This window comes from Corvus brachyrhynchos, unplaced genomic scaffold (genome assembly GCF_000691975.1).
Source record: "Corvus brachyrhynchos isolate BGI_N302 unplaced genomic scaffold, ASM69197v1 scaffold395, whole genome shotgun sequence".
In the NCBI taxonomy this organism is placed as follows: domain Eukaryota; kingdom Metazoa; phylum Chordata; class Aves; order Passeriformes; family Corvidae; genus Corvus; species Corvus brachyrhynchos.
The window spans coordinates 312655-332529 of record NW_008238340.1 but is presented as its reverse complement, the minus strand read 5'-3'; the positions used below and the strand labels follow the sequence as shown (position 1 = coordinate 332529).

Here is a 19875-nt window from a genome sequence, read left to right as displayed (position 1 = left end):
TGGCGTGCGTCGGTTTGCGGCTCGGGTGCTCTTGTTAGAGTTTGCTGAGTGGCAGCTGGTCAGAAGTGTTCCAGCGGAGGAGGCAGTCCGGGTGCTCTGCGTACGTGATGTGAACCGCACGGCTTCTGATCTCGTTAATGCGTCGAAGGCGGGTGCTATGGGTGCCAGACTCTTCTCAGTGGTACCCAGTCACAGGACGATGGGCATAAACTAAGACACCAGAAGTTCCAGCTCAACATGAGAAAGAACTTATTTACGTTGAGGGTGGCAGAGCTGCCCAAGAAGGGCATGGACTCTCTTTCTCTGGAGACATTCCTTGACGGGGGAGGGGGAGGCAGGGAGTTGGACTAGATGATCTGCAGAGGCCCCTTCCAACCCTAACAACCCTGGGATTCTGTTTCCAAAGCCACCACTATGCACAGAACAGTTTGTTGGCTCCAAACACCCAGTCAAACTCTTCCTGCTGCTTGCACATGCAATGGAGTGAGACAAGGTTGGACATTATACTTTGACTGTAACCAGTGTCCAGGAAAGCTAATGTGTGCAAAGGACTTAGCAGCTTTCTGCAGGAAGAGAGTTTTTATGCGTAAGTCAGTGCTGTGACCAAAAAGTGAGGAATGACAAAGAAACTGTTGATAGACACCAATAAAAAGGCTATTTTAAGGTGCTAACTGTGCTCAGCTATGTCACCCAACAGCTAAGTCAAGTTAAGGTCAGTCTTACTGGTTGAGCCAGGTAGCTAAGGATGGCTGGCAGGTACTTAGTTGCTTCCTTTGGCCCTGGATTTTTCCCTAGAACTAGATGACTGAACCCTTTGCCTTAAAATCTGGTACAAATAACAAAGTCTTCATTTCTCATTCCAAAAGAAAGCTGGTTTCATTTTAGAGCTAGAGAAGTCGGTAAGTGACCAATTCAACCCCACACTTACTTACCATTTCCTGTCCGGTTCATACCAGCAGCCTTCTCCCCAAGTCTGACAAATGAAGTAACAGAACCCGGAGGTCAGGATGACACTTCTCAAACCCTCCCTTCCTTGCCTAATATGTGCTGTCTGCAGTGTAAGACTGCAATGTCTTACTAGCTCAGTTCCTTTCTTGTCATTATTCCTTCTTACAGAAAAGATGGGCCCACTAAGAAATGAGCTGGGTCAGAGGTTCATTGCAGAAGCTGGATGTGGAAATGCATGAGTCATCCTTCCGTCTCATTTCCAGTTCAAGCAGTGAGAATTGTGCAGTGCTGAACCTACCGTCAGACATTCTCAAACAAGCCACAAATACAGTGCTATCCAGCCTGTCCTTGACAATGTCCTGAGTGCTATGGACTGCTTGTATGCAGCACACTTCAAGATCTCCCAAGGCAAAGCATTAAATGCCAAGATGAAATTACCTAGAAAATGGCTAGGAAGCATCAGAATAAAACTGACTGGCTGTGTAGCTCAGAACAGCAGTAAAAAAAAACCAAAAAGGCTGTGAAAGTCCCCCCAGGAATCTCTGAATGTGTCACTTTCAAATGAAAGGTTGAAATATAACTCATCTATTGCCACATGACACATGAGCTGTGACTTCACTTCCATTACTGTATCTTGCAGGGACACATTACATGTCTTACAGGGAAGTCCTGCCTCTATTTACAGAAGCAGTGGTATCAAATGGGATCAATGCTAGTGGTTCCAGTAATGTCAAGGAATGACTGGATTTCAATGTAAATGACAAAAATATATGACACTTGGGATGGGGGGGAAAGATAGAGAGACTGAATAGCCATATTGCTGGCTCAGTGCTGTGTGTGAAGTGCACTAGGATGCCCTTCTGCCAAGACAGGTATCTATCAAAGGAGAACTGTTATGAAGACAAATTCCACTGTCCTAGTTGAATGATAAGCACTGTTTGGATGCAGCAGTATGTGGGTGTCTTTGCTCCCTTCAGCATTCTCACTCTGACTGAGACAGTCTCATTATCATTTATGCAGCGTGAGCCATAATTTGAATTGTTGTGTCTGCTGTTTAAAGTATTTCCCCTTGTACAGTAAAAACACTTTACTTCATTTTGTTCATCAATGTATCGTGCAATTAATTCAGCCCTGCTTACTATATCCTGGGCTTGCATGAGTCATGAGTCATGGACTCAAGGGACTTAGAAATGTCTTAATGATATGAAAACAATGAGAGCCATGACAGACATTATGCATTTGCATGTCTCTCACACCTGTGTGATCTGGAGGTTGCTTGTTTTTTATTTCTACTTTGTGCTGCTTGTACCTTGAAAATTGCCTCTCTGTGTAACCCACTGTCTCTCTTCCCTTCCCCAAGCTTGATAAAGCAACACAACATGGAGACGAAGATAAGCAGCAAGTTAAAGAAGACCTGCAGGGAGAAGCAGGTGACCCAGGAGACTGGATATGGAGATTTTTGTGACTAGAAGACTGCTCCAGGTGAGTTCAGCTCACTGCAACCAATACCCAGCAATTAGCTGCTTTATGCGAAATCTATTGTTTTTAAAAATCAATTGGTTTGCCTTGTGCAGACTGAGTAAAAGCCTAACACACAGCTGGATCCCCTCCTGACAGCATAAAAGTGAGGCTAATAAGGCAGAAATGCTTTCCTTTGCATTTTCAGGACACTGTACCCTTAGTGGGTAAGGTGATAGCAATTCCCTAGGAAGGTAAAGGAGGTAATACAATTGCTCCTGCTGCCCTTGTCTGGCCCATGGGGGTGGAAACAAGCTCGACACTCATAGTTCTGCCCTTCTTCCCCTCTCTAGGGGTTTAGTCTGAAGATAACTAAAGACTGCAGCTGACACCACTGTCTCTGAGTTTTGCCCCTGGCTATGGAGCTGAGGGGAATGAAGGCACCCGCTCAGCACAAATACGTATATTAGCCACAGAGCCTTTCTGAATGAGTAGTAAGGAAGGGCATATAGAAGCTGCCTGGCTCTACAAACTCCCTTTTAAATCCCAATGGGAAATCAGCAAACAAAATCTTTACCTGGACTGGAGGGGAAACAAGGCATTTTGAAATGCTGGCAGGAAGCCTCCTCCAGCAATTGAACTGTGAAACAGACTATGGCAAGGTGATTTGAGGAGTGAAGAGGGTCACACTAATGTGGTATCTTGACAAATGCACTTGGAAGTCCTTCCCAATCTCAGCAGCAACAAGCTGCTCCTCTGATTTTCTAAAATCTAACTAAAACTTTGAGATAACATTAAGAGACTACTCTTCAAGATTCACTGACACTCCAGAAAATGAACTTACACACCAGACGTGGTTTTATGAAGTACATGTGCTTACTCAGAACATTCCAAGAAAACAACAGCCCTCGGGTTTTTTTCTGATAAAAAATATGAAAGCAATGTTTCTTTCAAGCTTTATGTAGCAGAGAATGACTGGCATGGATGTGAACAATTTGGTATAGCATAGGTTTGAAATTGAAGCACTTTCACAGGTTTTGGATAAAACACCTCCAGGCGAAAATGAATGCAGACTATTACAGACCTGAGACAGAATGATTCCCAAGTGTTTTAATTTGTGCTTCCACTCCTTGTCTCTCTTGCAGTCATAATTTTGGCAACTACCAGCAACATCCCTGAGATTCAACAGCATTTGCAGAGCAGGCAGTGCTGAAATGATTATGTCAAATCAGCATGCTGTTCTCTCTTTTCAATGTTTAATGATTCTTACCCTTGGAGAAGCAGTTTAAGGTGATGCATAACCCTTGGACTCTTGGAGGTTACTAACAGCAGTAGCTGTAGAACAGGACTTTGGGTGGTATTTTGTCGCTCACCTTTCTTGCATGCGTGCCCTGCAATTAACTTTAGAAATTATTGCACAGAACCCTGCTATGGCTGGTTTGGGCCAAGTACAAAGTCCTTTCAAGACAATAGACAATCTTGCAAGAGATCTGACTTAAATTCTCTGGGGGCAGCAGAGAAGCTGAGCTTGTGTGAATTCTTAATTTGAGTTTCTTAAACAATCAGTTGAGAAGAACCTATAAATCAAGTCTTGCCTGATATTTGTATCTCTCTCTTGTTCAGACCTAATGCCCCCAAAGGCAAAACTGTCACTGCTGCACTGTGACTATGAGATACTGGGAAGGAAGGGGAAAGCTGCTGAAAGTAACCCAGTGATGGTGATGCTCTGCAGCTGCTGTCATGACGCACAGAACGGCACTAAAAAGCTTTGCTGTGCTCACAAGTGGGTTGGACTTCTTGTACAAATGCTGCCCTGAGGTTTTATATCACAGGCTGCTCTTGCATTCCACACCTTTGCACATTATTTACTCAACAGCTTTCCTTTGCACTGCAATTGTGAAGTCAGTAGTTGATCTGGCTGATCCATAATTCAGGCTGATTCTTTTCATGCTGCTGTGGCTATGCAGCAATGTGCCTGTACCACTGCTCACTTTTCTGCTCCACATATGCAATACCACAGCTTGACTAAGCAGAAATGATACTTGGTCACTGGCTCTCCTTCTGAAACTCCAATGTGAGCAATCAATTCAGTAATCCCTGACTTGACTGATAATAGTTAAGTGAATTTTCACTGACCTTAACTAATTTAACTAATCCCACCAATTAAGAATAATCTGTTCTTTATATTCAGAGTCAGTAGTAGATTGAAGGCTGAAAAAGCACGAGCTGAAGGAGTAAGTCTCTTTTTAGAGTCTAAAAGCTCTGCCAAATTCAGACTTGCTTGTATTTCACATGATTTGCAACAGTCTTGCCCCAAACACTGTCCATGATCCTACAAGGATCCCATATGTAGTGTAAGGGGCAAGGAATACCTGCATCACCAAGGATAAAGATCCCTGCAAAATTTCCTGCTTGCTTTCAGTTGCACTGTTCCCCCCAGATCTTGGCTCCTACACTAAAAAGCAGTGTGATATCAAAGCTGCTTTTGATAGTCCCCGTGCATGTGGTTCTCATCAATGTCACACAGACCAGAGGCTGAGAGCTCTGCAATTGAATGTGATCAATTAGGAGCCTTTTTTCCCTTTATGCTTCCACTGACAATGGCACTGGCAACACCACCCACTATTCTGCATCTGGGCTGAAGGAGGGGCTGCATTGCTCTCCCTGGGTTAACAAATTGAATCCTTGCTGCTGTGGAATCATGATAGCTGAAGGCAAAGCACCTTTCTTTACTTCTGTCTTTTGGGCTAAGACTGTCATGCTGTAAACAGAAACCTAAACAGCTACATCCAACCCTGTGGTAGGTTTTGCCTAAATGCTCCCATACAAATTCCTCCTTTAGCAGTGCAGGTGTGTGCATGCAGGTCAGAAGTGACACTGTATTCACAGCATCTCTCTGTGGCCATGACGGGGCACTCGTTATATTAGAAATGTAAAGTATAATGCTCGCAGTCTTTGAGTGAGTACACAATGCAAAGTGGCACCACAGCATAAATAGGATTCCAAAATGGAGGTTTGACTAACTAAATGGAACACAAGGGGTTTAGGAAAGCTGTGTAAAGAGGATTCTGCCCACAGCCCCACGATTAATATTTCTATTCCTACAGAAAGTACTATACATCTCCAGGCTCTGGGATATGAAAAGCTTCATAGTTGCCTCCCCGCAGAAGTCAGGGTATTGCAGTAGCAAAGAACGTCTTCACCGGCTACCACTACTCCAGGTTAACACAGGTAGCCTTCGTTGCTCCAATATATCACGGAAGCCAGTAATTAAGTATTAACACAAAGAAGTTTGAAACATCTGGCTGGCTACACCAGGCAGAAACTGTTATCTGCAATTTGAGTGAGAATACAGGCAACCTTGGGCAGAGAAATTTTTCTACCAGTGGCACAATTGTGTGATCACCTCAAGTCATCAGTTTTACCTGCTGGCCAACTTCCTTACAGACTTTTCTGGCTCCTCCCCATCCTTGAGTGCAGTCAAAAAAGCAGAAGAGTTGCACAAAGGATATCCATCATATCTTTATTTACATATCATGGAAACACACATGCAACATGTCACAGGATTTACTACAACGGAACAGCCTGTCCCTATCTCCTGTTACCAAAAACTTTATTTTTGGCTCACTAGGAAAACTAATCACTTCCCCAGAAAGCTCCTAGAAATAATCATTAAAAATAACATACCTGGCAGGACAGCTAAATGAGTGAGAGCTACAGGCTGGGATGTCTTGCCACATCCTTGCAGAAACCAGGTGGTTCTCTGAAAGCAAGAAAGGAGGGAAGGATGGAGTGGGACTGGATGGTCCCAAAGATGACAGGTAGGAAGTGGTAGTGTGTAACAGCTAGGGAATATGTCTGTAGCAGTGAAAAAGGGAGAGAGCAAGAGGTCTTCCAGTGGGTCCTCTCTCACCTAGGCAGGCAGCTTCCTGCTGATCCATTTCCCATCTTTGATTCCACCTGGACGTTACAAATTTCCTCTCCTATAGGAACTTCCAGTCCTTAAGGAGGATCTACCTACCTTTACTCTCAAACAATAATTAAGGGGTAAAGTTTAAGTTCATATCCCCTTTGCCCTGAAGGATCTTCCACATCTCGCCTCTCTTAAGGAGATGAAACTGCAGAGCCTGTTCCTGGCAGGACCATCAGAATGGGAGTCATGATCATTGCTTACTAACTGGGAGAGGGGGACTCAATTCAATGGCAGGAACGTGCTGAGGGAAGGGAGGGGGAGTGCAGTCCCACTCTAGGAAAGGCTGATGCCACTCTATTTATAATGAACATGTGTTTCAGTCTAGCTGGGACCTGGCATGTTCAGAGCCTGCAGCTTCCATCATTTGCTCAACTTTCTTCTCTAATTTCCATTGCTAGGTATAAACAGTTTGACCCCAACCCCTGACCATCCAGGCAGGAGTCCCACCCTCCTAAACATTAATGAAAGATCCCTGCTCTCCATTGGCTGATTCAGGCTCCACACAGCGCCCTTTCCTCCGGGTCACTCTTCGGTTCCGGTGGAATTTGGCATAACAGCGTAGCCCTATGGAAAAGACATGTAGAAGTGAGGAGGGACCAGGGCTCACTACAGCAGTAACACCAACTATCTCTCTGCCTCAGATCCTGCTGCACTGGGGACAGTCCCAGTGCTGTCTCAAATAGGGTGGCAGAGAAATGCCTCACACAGACAGGGTATATTGCTCTCCGGGCACCAGCATTTTGTTTCGCTCACTGTTCTGGTTTGGGATTCATTGGTTCAGGCAGGTTTCACTGGTTTCTTGAAATACCAATGAATTATTCCGATTGTTTCCAGTGATTTTATAGAAGCCTTGCTTGGTTTCCCTCTATTACTTCCCATTACTGTCTAAATGATCTCTCCATTGGGAAATTACTATAGATTTAATGTGCAGCAGCGATGACTAGGGACCTCCCCTTGCTATTTATTTCCCTGAAACTTCAAGAGAGAAGGGAAGAGACTTGGAAGTGTTATTACTGGGAGGTCTGATCCAAAGCCCACTGCTCATCTCCTTTAATTTCTCTGTTTTAGATGCTCAATGTGCAGGGTCTGAAGGAAGCTAGCTAATATAGCATTGGTGAATACGAAGGGAAAAAAAAAGCATTTTATTTGTAAAAACCGTGAGTACATATTCTCCCATGGCAGTGGAAGACCATGGGAACCTCTGGTCATGGTAACTAGTTGGTTTCTCGTACCAATATGTTGATTTATGGTGTTTCTTGTCTGACTTTGTTAGACCAGAATGCAAAGCTAGTTGGGCCAGACAGGGTACAGCCTATGGGTAAATAATTCTCATGAAAACTCTGCTTTTCAGTAGTGCAGGATCTTGTCATTGGGGTTGGCAGGAGCTGATTTGATCATTCTAGAAGCTGCAGCTCTTTTAACTTCCAGAGCAGGCAGCAGATAGCAACAGTGCCAGCATCCCCAGAGCAGGGGAGGCTGAGGATTTATAGCTTTTGTAATGAGACAGCCTAAAACTGTCCTTGATTATACACTGGAGACCCAGATGATGTCGTAGGTCACAGAGCAGTCTCTTGGAATCATGTCCCTGGGCTACATTGACAATCAGCTACCTTAAAAAGTTGGGTTTGTGTCCCTCATTACCAATCACCCCAGGGCAATCTGGCCTCCTAGAAGGAGAGCATGCAAGATCAGAGCTCTGCTCTTATCTAAGCCTCTTGTCTATCTTACCTGGATCTTCCATCTCTGGGGATCTTTTTTATGCTACACAGGATGCACATTTGCTATCAACTTATAACTAGCTTAAAGATAAAGCAGGGCCTGGGGCAGCCTCATTAGGGACTGCAGAAACACTTTTCTAGGCTAATCTATCAGAAGGTCATCTCTGATTAGGACCTTGAGGTGTTACACAAGACGCCCAAGTTGAAGACTATCATTTAACGTTGCAACTCCGGGAAAGCTACCCCTTTAACTGGGTAAAAAGTAGGTGAACAGCCTGGTCAGATCACTGGGCACCTAATGCAGGTCACAAAACCTGGCAAAGAGAGCTTTGTTCTGGCAGATGAGACTCAGTGCTTGGAGCTGATCCTGAACATGTTCAGACTAGAAAAGTAGCTTTTAACACCTTCGTAATGCACCTCCTAGTAAGGGCTGCTGTGGACTCTTCAGAAATAGTTTTAAGAAACAAAAGCCTGAGTCTTTCCCACACCTACTAAATTGCTACAATCTCAGTTGAAATGAACTTGGGAAAGTCATGTTAGGCACAAGGTCATACAAAACAGTCTGTTTTCATAGCCTGTGATACTTGAAAGCACCACTGAAATGTTAATATATTGTGGCTTCTTCTGATAGGTTGGTAGACATCAGGATCTTTGTTTTCAAGAACGAAAACAAGATATCCTAGAAGACTCAATAGTCACACTGTGAGTCAGTGGCAGAGAAAGGCTAAGAACAGCAGAGCTTGGCCCCCACTTTCACATACAAACCACTATTCCAAGTCAACACTGCCAACTACAAAGTCAGGGAGTGTCTTGGGGATGGTTTATATCCCATAACCATGTTTGGTTTTGTCTTTGTTTTGTGTCTGAAATGGTCACTGCCTCCCCTGGCTCCAGGAATATTGTGATGGGTGAGGGGCAGCCCAGGATCCTGCGGGGGTTGGGGACCAGGGGCTGCACCCCTGTAGTTTTTGCCTTTCTCTTTTCTTCCCTCCTGGTTTTTTTTCTTCGGCACTGTGACTAGGGCTTGCTGGTTTGCTTCTCTCCTCTGTTGCTTGGGAGCCCAGAGCCGGTGGTGTGCTGTGCTGGGACCCCAGCCGGGCCACTCCTTGCCAGTGAGCTGTGCAAAGGAGTAATCCCCCCTCCAGCCCCTGCAGTTTCTTGCCACTGCTTCAGGATTTTTGCTACATTTCAGCCCAACACGCAGCATCCACCAGGATCCCCCGCTGCTTCTGCTTTTTCCACGGCTGGGGGCTTAGTGCTACAGTTCGATTCACCACTGTGGGGGGTCTGCTCACCTTTGCTGTTCCAGCCTGCTGCTCTGAGGTTCCTGCTGCAGTCCATTTTGCCATCCAGAGGGGCACTAAGACCAGCTACCCCCCGTGAGTTTGCAGCAGGAGCCCCTTTTTCTCTCTCTTGCCGGCTGTGCCCGGTGTTACCATGTGTGGGAGAGGCAGCTGAGCTCGCGCCACAGCGCCCCCTGCAGGCGCGGGGGAATCACAGCACCTGCCCTGCCCGGCCGGGAGCCCGCAGGGGCCCCGCCGGCCGTGGCAGCGGAAACCCCCGCGCGGCGGATAGATGCCGGCACTGGGTCTCTGGTTCTGTTTGTTGTTGCTGCTGTTGTTACTTGCCTTGTTATACATGCTAGTAAAGAACTGTTATTCCTTTTCTCTTATACAGGGCCTGAAAGCCCTGTAATTTCAAAGTTAGAATAATTTGGAGGGAAGGGGGTCATATTTTCCATTCCAAGGGATGTTTCCACCTTCCTTGGCAGACACCTGTCTTTTAAACCGAGACAGGGAGCAAAGAGCTGGACTCACCTTCAGTGCACATACAGTCATCATAACACTTGTTGTTAAGGCCTCGATTGTGTGGTTTGCAGAGGTGTTCACGCAAGTCACAGCAAGAGCCTGCAACACAGGACCAGGGATCAGCACAGCTCAGGTATCCCCTTACCTGTAGGGCTACTGGCACCCATGACAGCTCCATCGTATAGATATCACCTGGTCTCACAACGCACCTAGAGAGCCTCTGCCCTTCCCATGCATACCACTTCCTATCAGTAGTAGAAATCAGGATGCATGTCTTAAAACCTGGGCATGATTTCAAACATGTCATGTTTGGAGAAATGACTCTGCCAAGCTGATCCTGACCTGGGAGGCAGTCAAGGTGGTGATCACATGGCTCTCCTTCAGCTGTCATGGTTTCATTTCCACCATTGGGGCTCTTACTGCGGTGCTTTTCTATGGAAAAAAAAAAGATGCTGATAGAAAATGTCATGCTAGTGTTTTCATTTTGGAGAGTGTATTGTTCCAGGGTAGAAACAGCCTCAAATTTCAAGAGTTTGAACTCTAAACTTTCATAGTCTGATCTCCTCCTTATTTCTCAACTCTCCATTTATCAGTTTTCCTCTGCCCTCCAACTATGCATCCAAAATGAGAAACATTCTGAAACTGAGCACAAAACACAGTCAGCATTATGCTGCTTCCGTCTTTCCCCACCACTATGATCTCATGTCCTTCAGCACATCTGTGAATACTACCTGTAGACGAGCCTTACAGGATGACTTTTGGGGAAGAGGACAGGGAGGTTTAGCACCTTTCTTTTTAGCAGATGGCCACATTTCTGGTTTGAGATCCTCATAATCAGTCCAGTCAAAGAGTGCCATATCTAAGGTGGGCATCACATCCCCATCTTGCCTGAGGTGGGCCTGCAAACCACAAAAAAAACCAGACAGGCAACGGATTACACTTCTGTAGAGACACTGAAGTCGTTGCAAATTTTCATGGTGCTTTTAGACATTAAAAAGGCCTTATGATTCCCCCTCCCTCCTCCACTCTTGTCTTAATCCACTGGGGATTCCTAGCATCTCATTTTCAAAAGGGAAGAGTTTTCCCTTGTTGAGGCTGAAGCCAAGAGGGAAGTTTCCACTGCTTCTGTGTGAGAACAAAAGGTGAGCAGTGAGCATTAGGACATGCTGGCTCTTCAGCCAAGGGCTCCTACTGTCTCTCTGGTCCTTGAAGCTCAGTGAAGTTGGATAGATGAGGGAGAGGCAAGGCTTGGAGGTACAGAACAGTTCCTAGCTGTCTCTTTACCTGTGACCGTGGTGAAGTGGCTGGAAGAACAGGAGGCTCTTCTGTGGAAACGGCTGTGTCCAGTGCAGCAATGAGGAGCATGGTGGGAGTCAGACTTGTAGCTTCCTCTTCCCTAAGATTTTGAAACTGTTCTTCAAAGCTTTTGGGTTTCTTGTACAGGGAGCTTGGCATAGCATCAGGAGTCTTCCCTGCAGAGGGCAACAGGTACAGTGGCATTACCTTTCTCATCCCTTTTCTCTGTGTGACAGATTCGAGTCAAAGAAATTCACATTTTATCCAGTCGCTAACCACTGTTCCATGACCCTGAGATGCTGTTTAGACCACTGTAAAACAGAGTAATGAGCTACTGCAGTGATAAATCGGGTCCAGAGTATATGCAGCTTGATTTTTACGTTTGAGACATACGTAATCACACCTTCCTGAAGATATGTCTATCTCTTGCTTAAGAAGCAAAAGATGTCTTTTTCTGGTCTCAAGAGTACAAAATATACCTGTTTAACCATTTTTAAACCAATGGATTAAGCTGTTGCAAATACCTGTGAATATATTCTTATTTGATTTTAGTAGTGAGTTATTTCAATTTATCTCAAGTCAGGACTTACCTAACTTGAAATTATTATCTTCACAGATATATCCCTCTTCTTCATAAGTATTAATTTAAATATAGACCTTAAGTTAACCTCAAGAAACAAGCCCTGTTTGTAGTCTGCAAATATTGCTTCAAACCAGCTTTGTTGTATACTCTCCTATATTGCTAACACAAGCTGTTTAGCCAGTCCCCTGAAAAAGCAATAGAGCTCTTCTTACTGAGGCAGGGAGGAGTGATAGATGAAACTCAAGGATGTGACACCCAACTTGTCACATAGTGTTGATTGACACAAATTGCCTCGCTTTAACAGAACTCAAGGTTTACCACACTGAGCTCATACCACAGAGACACACCCGCAACCTGACCTGCAAAGGAAAGCAGTCCCAGTCAAACACAAGCAACATTTTAAAGTTATCAGTGCGATTTCACATACGCAAAATCTGATTTTTTTTTGTAGTTCAGCATAAACATAGAAGAATACAAGCTCTGGTGAGAAGAAACTGGTCTTCAAAGCAAAATAAGGTGTTTGTGTTCTTTCTAATTCTGGTCATTTTTTGAAGTCAGTGGAGAGATTGAGCATGGCTTGGAAATACTTGTTCCTAAACCGGGCCATTTGCTAAAAAGGAAAAAAAAAAAAAAACAACAAAGCAGGCCACCCCAAAACAACCCCTCAAGCTTTAGGGACTCTCAGAACTCCCCCTGTAAGACAAACCAGGTCATTTTAACAAAATTGCAGCCAGCACTAAAGTTCTCTGGTTCTCCAGTTCCCCTTTCTTCTTGTGCCTCTTTTGTTTGGCAGATGTCTCCCTAGAGCAGGCACACACCCCACACCCTCCACACACCCATGTGGCTCCACCACATCTGCATCTTCTTGCCCTCACACAAGAGACACGCATTTCCCAGTGACACAACAGCCCCAGCTTCCCTTGGAGCTCAAATACCTCGGTGGTGTTTGAGCCTGTCCCTGCGGCTATGTCGACGATGCTCTCGGTTCTGCTTCTTTCCTTTCTCAGAGCCCGGGGACTGGTTTTCCCTCTCAGGATATGGCAATTCAAACCCCAGGAACACATCCTTATTTTGTTTCAGGGCTGCTGGCTGTCTCTCTGCCACCAGCTCTTCCACAGCTGAAGCTCCACTGCCCATCTTGAGGGTCTGTTCCCCAGCCAGCTGCCCTCCTGAAGGAATGGCATGGACCCTCTGCTTCTTGGCCAAGCCTTGCCTGTGATGGTGCCCAGTTCTAGGCTGCTGCAGCCACATCTCTTGGTTTTGAAGGTGGTTGTTCTTCTCTGGGGCATTTTTGAGCTTTGCGCCAGGGTTGAGGGAGACTGCAAGACTGATGTTAGAAAGAACCAGCACACACAGGAAAAGGAAAGAATAGAAGGTGGAAGAAGTTTCCATAATTATGGGTGCTCTGTCTCACCTGCAATTAAAAAAAGAAAAAAAAATAAGCAACCAACACTTACGACCTGTAAAGGCCATCAAGATTCAATCCTAGGACACTTAGATGAAAACCATTATGGTGTCCTGAGCTGGAAGCAAGTTACTCTCTCTTTGCTTATCTCCTCTTTTCCGGGGCCCTGGTTACGGCAGCTGAGACACATGTGCAGGGCTGAGACACGTGTGCAGGGCGTGCAGGGCCTGCAGGGCTGAGAGGTCCCAGTTTCATGTGCAAATGAGGCCATTAATCAGTAGGACACTTCCCTTTGATTCCTCACTAGCCCCCCTACCCTCCTATTCACAGCCACCATCTGAGGGTCTGGGGGGGCTGGCTCCTGCCCACAGCTCCTGAGCCTGGCACAACACCAGCTGCCCAGCTAGGGCTGTCTGCTGCCAGGTTGGCATCCTGGGCCAGGGGCACTGGCCCCTCCTCACAGCTGGTTTCCTTGCAATGAAAATGTCAAAATGAACAGAACTGGGGGCAAATGATGGCCTCACAGGACCAGCAACAGCCCTGAGCAGCTCAAGACAGAGACTTCTACACATGCTTGCATACTGCTTCAGGGTGACTGAAATTGGTCAAAGGAAGAAAAAACACTAGAAATTTTGTGCTGATATCTCATGGCATAGCAGGGAAATAAAAAGGCTGTCAGCAGAGCAGGGGATGCTGGCCTAAGGACCAAGGGGCAGAGAGGCAATCTGAGGTTTCTTTAGCTTGTCCCACTTTCCTTCCTTGATCCTGCACAGGTCACCAGGCAGGGCTGTCACTGGGAGGGTAATTTAAGTCCCAAGAACACTGAGACCAAGTTTCATTGAGTCCACCAGCACAGTGGCTGCAGACTATTCTCATTCATTGTGCTTCACTGTCATATTTTTGAGGGTCTTCTTTCATCCTTTTGATTGTGTTACATGTGCTTGTGTTACAAGACATGTGCTTGGGATGTTGCACAAGCCAGAGCATTCTCTAATTAAGTCAATCTCCCCTGCCCTTTCCCACAAAATGGGGAAAGGGATTTGCAGTATTTCTAGTGCAGCTTTTCCAGACTGTCCCTCTTTCTCTGGGCAGCATGAAGACATGCTTAAAAACAGAGTTCCCTGGGATACTGACTGCCAGAAAACCAGGCCTATGCTTACATTTGAGAAATACAGTCACAGGGTTACAGCCACAGCTTTTCACTCAACCTCATCCCAGTCTTTCCTGCACGTTAGCCCTTGGCTGCACCTGATTTCCATCTGTTCACCAGGAGAACCACTTTGCTGCTTAATTACAAGGGCTCATACTCCCTCCTCCAGGTGATTTTCTGCTTTACCAGCCATTGTCACCTGTGAAGGGCAGCAGGTAACAGCCTTTGAGGCCAATTCTGACTCCAGTTTTTGTGGAGTTGACAGAAGATACCCTAGGAGTAGCCTGGGCTCTTCCTTTCCTCTTTTCTTTCAGCCTGAGAGACAGATGTAGAGAATTTTGAGTCAGTGAAAACTCTGCCATCACAGCAGCCCAGCATCCTGGAGTTTAGAGAGAGATGCCTTCATCCTGTTAATTGAAAAAAGCCTGCTAATGCATCCACTAGCTAATCCTGACTTTCCAAGATTCCTCTCTGCTGCTGCTCATAGCCTGGGAACAAGTTTTCAGTTCAGCCATTCTCTGGAAAGAGGCAGGCAGCACAGGGACCTTCTTTTCATGCAGTTTTCAAAAAGCAGGTCTTTCTACTGGCCATAAAAGGCAAAAAACTGTTCCCTGAGGACTGATTTAGGAGGCACTGGGAAGCTCACTTGCTGAAGGCATAACACTAGAAATACTATTTTATTGGCAACTACCTGGAACAAAGAAAAACTATGCTGACAACTAAATCTACTAAAAAAAGCATTTGAAGTTCTTCTTCAAAACTGGTAGAACAAATAGCAACACACAGCTCTGCATGGGGTCATTTGGTTTTTTCCCCAGACCATGGGATCCTTGTTTTTTGCCTAGGGTTTTCTCTTTAAGAACCAGAGCAAACCAACTGGATTAAGACATCACTCAGAACAACTCAAAGAGCTATAAAGAGCATCTTACCTTTTCATCTGTATGCAAAATACCAAGAGAAGAGAACAAGTGCAAAGAGAATGCAAGGGTGTCTCCAATCTCACTTTCACAGACATGGCCCTTTGATGGTGAACCTGACAGACACATTCTGATTTTCAGTGGGAGGTGGGAGGCAGCTAAATGCTGCAGGGTAGTTAAGCAGAAGGTCTGCTTCAAAGCATAGGGGACATTTATTTAAGCTGCTCAGCTGTCTTGTTGGCATGAACCAGGATGAAAATGCAGGTAGAGACACAGATTGCCTCATCTCTGCACTGGCAGAGTGGGCAGGTTAACATGCTGCGTTAGTGCCACTGGGAATCTTGCAATAATAATGCAGATAAATACCTGTACTACACTGTTGTCACGGGAGATCTGAGCTGTTTGCTAAACCAAACCAGTGCATGGACAAGTTTTGGGTTAATTCAACACTGCCATGCTAGAGGCAAAGCAGCCCCAGCTTTCTCCTAACCACTTGTTTCCATATCCTGATCTATCTTTAATTCCAGAAACCTCTTCATACCTCCTTAATTTTTCTTACCCTATAGAATTCACACTTACAGAAGACAGCTAGATAACATAACAGCATCCCTAGCTCTCAGTGCTCAGGTTCCTCAATGGCTGAGCACCAAAGTAAACTTCACCCTCTTTTCTAGCAGGACCACAGTCCACAAAAGAAGCCCATGCTAGCCTTGGGCTCATTGATGTAGGTGACAGCAAGGTTCTCACCCTGCTGATGCAGCCTGCAAAGGATAAAAAATCTGCCTGAGACACACACCAGGCAGAAAGAAGTCTGGTTTTGTAAGGAGTTGCCTTTTCTAAATTGCTGTAAACAAACACACGTTACAACAAAGCCCCAGAATTCATGCTCTTCTTAGGGCTCATATATTAGTAAGGGAAATAGATGGAGTATTTGCCAGGTTAAGCTGCCCCTGTAGTTCTTCACAACACCAGACCTACATCCTTATTGCTCCACCCCTCTACCTGCACTGCCTTTACAGACCCTCAGGATACAAACCACCTGAGTTAGCAAATCTGCCTCTCACAAAAACACCTGTACAGCAAAGATAAGGGCTTAGAGCTGCCCAGAGTACAGACTTAGGACTGGGGAGTGAATTGTAGTGCTGTCTTCCAGCCACTATTTCTGATCCATTTTGGGTTAGTAGTGAATGGTTGCAATCCTGTAAGAGAAAATGGGGGGGGAGGGGTGGGGTGTTTGCATCTTGGATAACTTTCCCTGTGTGAAGCCTCCTTCTCTGGACTCACTAATATAAATTGCTATTTCTCTGCTTGTAATCCTGCAAGGCAGCCATGCGCTGAGCAGGTACACAGAAATAAACCCATGTTTTTCCCCTATAAATACAGTTGTGTCACCTTGGCTCTGAAATAGACTCCAAAACTGCCCCTGGTGTATTTATTTTGTATTTGACAAAGCAGGAACATCGGATCATCTACATTCATTCACATATCTCATTTAAAACATTATATCTGACAGTCCTAGCTTTAACTTTTCACATATGTTCTTCATGTCACAGCCAAGAGGAACAAAACCCTTGAACCAAGAGACTTTCAAGATCCTTGATGCAGTTAGTATGCTCAAGGGCTGAACCAAGCTGGATCCAAGCATGTGTGCTGGGCCAGATTTCTTTTTGGCTCTGAAAAGCTCAGACTTTGGCAGACACGTGTAAAGATTTCCTGGACTCCAAACAATCCCAACCTGCAGTAATACACAAAGTGTACAGGCATCTACATGGGTGTTGTGTGTATGTGCCTGTGTGGCAGGGATGACAAGACAATAAACCCAGCTTTATGTGCCAGGCTCCTTGTAAATAAGAAGCCATAGAGTGATGGATGGGCTTGGGAAGGCCTGGAGCAGAATGGATGGGGTAGGCTCTATGGTAGCTGACATGCAGAGAGCTGGCTGGAGCCAGGAGGATGGCATTGTGCAGATAAATGAGATTTCACTTCCCTGCTGGGTCTCTTTCCATCTGTTTTTCTGTTTCTGGAGGCAAATGCTGGGAAGCTTCATAAACAATCTGCCGAGAGACTTTCCCATTTCCAAAGGCTCAATCTCAGCTTTCTAGGGTCTTCCAAAGCAGGCAGGTAATATTCACCCTTCTCTTTTCCTCTCCAGGGCAAAAGTACTAACACTTTTATTCTTTCCAACACTTCTTGCAGACTCAATTTGTAAAGAATTTTAATTGTTTTTGCTGCTGTCCCAGACATCCTTGGAATGACAGAACAGCAGAATTCCCTGCTCACAGATCTTCAGTACTTTTGTGTTCCTTTTCAGAGCTGTCCTGCTTTCTTAGGTTTCCTGTTTCCATCATCACCATTCCTCCTACCTTGCCTTTCATATTTACCAGACTCCAAAGTTTCTTTGTCCCTCATGACTGTGATGCAAGACATTTCCTCTCTGCAGATATTTAGGCTACCTGAATCCCCCCCTTGCCCTTTGAAACATTTGGTTTCCTTTACCTGTGTTGTTTTCTCTCACTTTTGCCATCCCCAGACAGCACTCCAGCTACAGAAAGGGCCAAATTCAGTACTATACCAATTGCATTAGTGGCACAAGAGACAGGGCATAAGGATTCAGGCTTGCAGGGGGTTTAGTAGTAGCTGTGGCTGCTCCTGTGCCTTCACAGCCTCTCCCTGGGGCAATTTGTATCCAGTGACCACTTGAAACTTAATCCACTAAACATCAGTTGAAGGGCTGGAGCTGGGACTCCCCTCACCCATCAGCTCTGGCTGACAGCCTGTGCTCTACCCTCCTCATCAGGAGAGAGGTCATCTGTTCACACAGCACAACCCAGGGAACTCCCTCTCCTGCAGCCCAGGCTTGTGAGCTGCCTGAGTCCCTGCTGAGCTCCAGCACCGAGGTTTTGGTCGACACTGGGCACCTTCAAGTCACTACATGCCCCTAGCCACAGCTGCGCCACCCTTTCTCCTGAGCCTAGCCCGACCTGCCCTGAGAGCTTCCCAGCACAACATCCGCCAGGGACAGAGCAGCCCAGCAAGTCACCGCATTGAAGGGGAAGAGGAGCCCATGAATGAATATGCAGTACCCTCTGCTCTGTTTCCCTCTGGGACTTCACTGCGTGGCTGACACAGCCATCACAGGCGACCTGCTATCAAACAGAGTCTACCCAATAATGAGATTAAAATAGCTATGCACCTGAGATTAGCATCCAAGATATAGTTGCTTCTGTCAGCATGGCAGAGAAGACTCTTCAGTTTTGTGCACAATGCCAGGTGACAAATGGGACACAATCAACAGGAAAGGTCATTGCTCACCTGGCCGGAAAGTACTTGCCAGCGTGACAGGGAAGAATGAGGCAGATTTGCCCTGATCTTCGCTGGGAGAGAGTCATGGATGTGTCCTGACTGGCAGAACAGTTAGGCAGGCTGTGCTTTCAACATTCTTCCTTTCATGACATTCTCACTTTGAACCATACATATAGAATTAATGCCTCCTTCTTCAAGGGAGAGGAGATGGGAATACAAAACCACTTCCATTAAACCCTCCGGTTGACAGAAAACTTCAGGTGTGAATTGGTAAGTGTCACTTAAATTCTACGTGATTCATTACTAGCTGTAATAAACCATTAAATTATGCCAAACTGATTTAGTTCAGAAATGAGACCTCACTTTTATCAACAGAGGAAGAGCAGAGGACAAGCCTCGGGTACCCAGGGGCTAGGTGCATGGCAGCGCACGGCTCTGTAAACACAATGACTCGGTGGGAAAAGCTTCCGTCACTCCTCGGCATCTCTGGCTCGGAGCCGGGACATACCCCTGGGGTGCGCGAAGGGCTCAGGCCCTGCGAGAGGGACGGTGCCTCTGTCCGAGGCGACCTTGCTTCCAAGGAAGGGGAGAGCGATCTGGGGAGGGAGCTCGCAGGAGTGACCCGCAGTGGGGCAGTGGGACGTGAGCCCCAGAGCCCGTACCGCACATCCCTGCGAGGCACACGGCGCAGGGCACAGAGGCGACCCGGGTGGCAGAACCGCGGCGGGAGCGGTAGAGCCCGGAGCCCGCTCCCCAGCACGGGTGACAATAGGTCTGGCCGAAGGCACCGCGCCCCGGCACCGGCGCTGTCCGAGCTCGGTGCTCGCTCGCACCGCTTAGCGATACCGCCGTGACCGGAGCTCCGCGCGCATCCCGACGGCGGCAGGACCGGGGGTCCCCCATCACCCCATGTCTTTGTCTCCTCCGGGGCGCACGGAAAGTGGGAAATTGTCCCCTACTCCTCCCGAGTCCCTGCGACAGCAGAGGGGAATCAGCTCGGCGGAGCATCCACCCCCAACCCCGGGGCGGGGTGAGCACGGCACGAGCAGCGCTGCCTACCTGTCCGGAGGTCCCGATCTGGCGGAGCCCGGCAGGCAGGGCAAGGCAGGGCAGGGCAGAGCTGTGCGAGCGGCGGAGGGGAGACAGGTCTGCGGGGGGCAAGGGGTGTCTAAACCCGAGAGCAGGAGGGGCAGGAGGAGGGGGAGGAGGAGGAGACAGTGGGAAGGCAGTGGGGGAATGTGGAGAGGAACCGGGGACGTCGGAAATCCCGAGGGACTGGGGTGCATGGTGCGGAAGGAGGTGGGGCTGGGAGGGGC

The 19875-nt window shown here is 46.8% G+C and overlaps 2 protein-coding genes across 3 annotated transcripts in view; one reads left to right on the top strand and one right to left on the bottom strand.

Moving 5' to 3' along the window:
- Nucleotides 1-5910: 5910 nt before the first annotated feature.
- On the bottom strand, nucleotides 5911-19725 carry DRAXIN (dorsal inhibitory axon guidance protein). Its single transcript, XM_008634247.2, has 7 exons — nucleotides 19619-19725; nucleotides 12720-13198; nucleotides 11190-11377; nucleotides 10693-10804; nucleotides 10248-10337; nucleotides 9915-10004; nucleotides 5911-6943 (listed from the first exon to the last, which is right to left on the bottom strand). Exons 2-7 carry the CDS (start codon nucleotides 13174-13176, stop codon nucleotides 6831-6833), a joined length of 1050 nt encoding a protein of 349 aa, XP_008632469.1. The 5' UTR covers nucleotides 13177-13198; nucleotides 19619-19725; the 3' UTR covers nucleotides 5911-6830.
- MAD2L2 (MAD2 mitotic arrest deficient-like 2 (yeast)) overlaps nucleotides 19634-19875 on the top strand; it is a 7246-nt gene continuing 7004 nt past the window's right edge. The window contains exon 1 of one of the 2 annotated variants that reach the window (XM_008634246.2): nucleotides 19634-19705. Coding sequence is in view for 1 of the 2 variants with exons in the window: in XM_017735019.1 (XP_017590508.1) it covers nucleotides 19844-19858 (15 nt within the window). In the remaining variant the exon portion in view is untranslated. Of the gene's footprint in view, nucleotides 19706-19839; nucleotides 19859-19875 lie in introns of those variants that run through there. The other variant, XM_017735019.1, reaches the window with a different exon arrangement.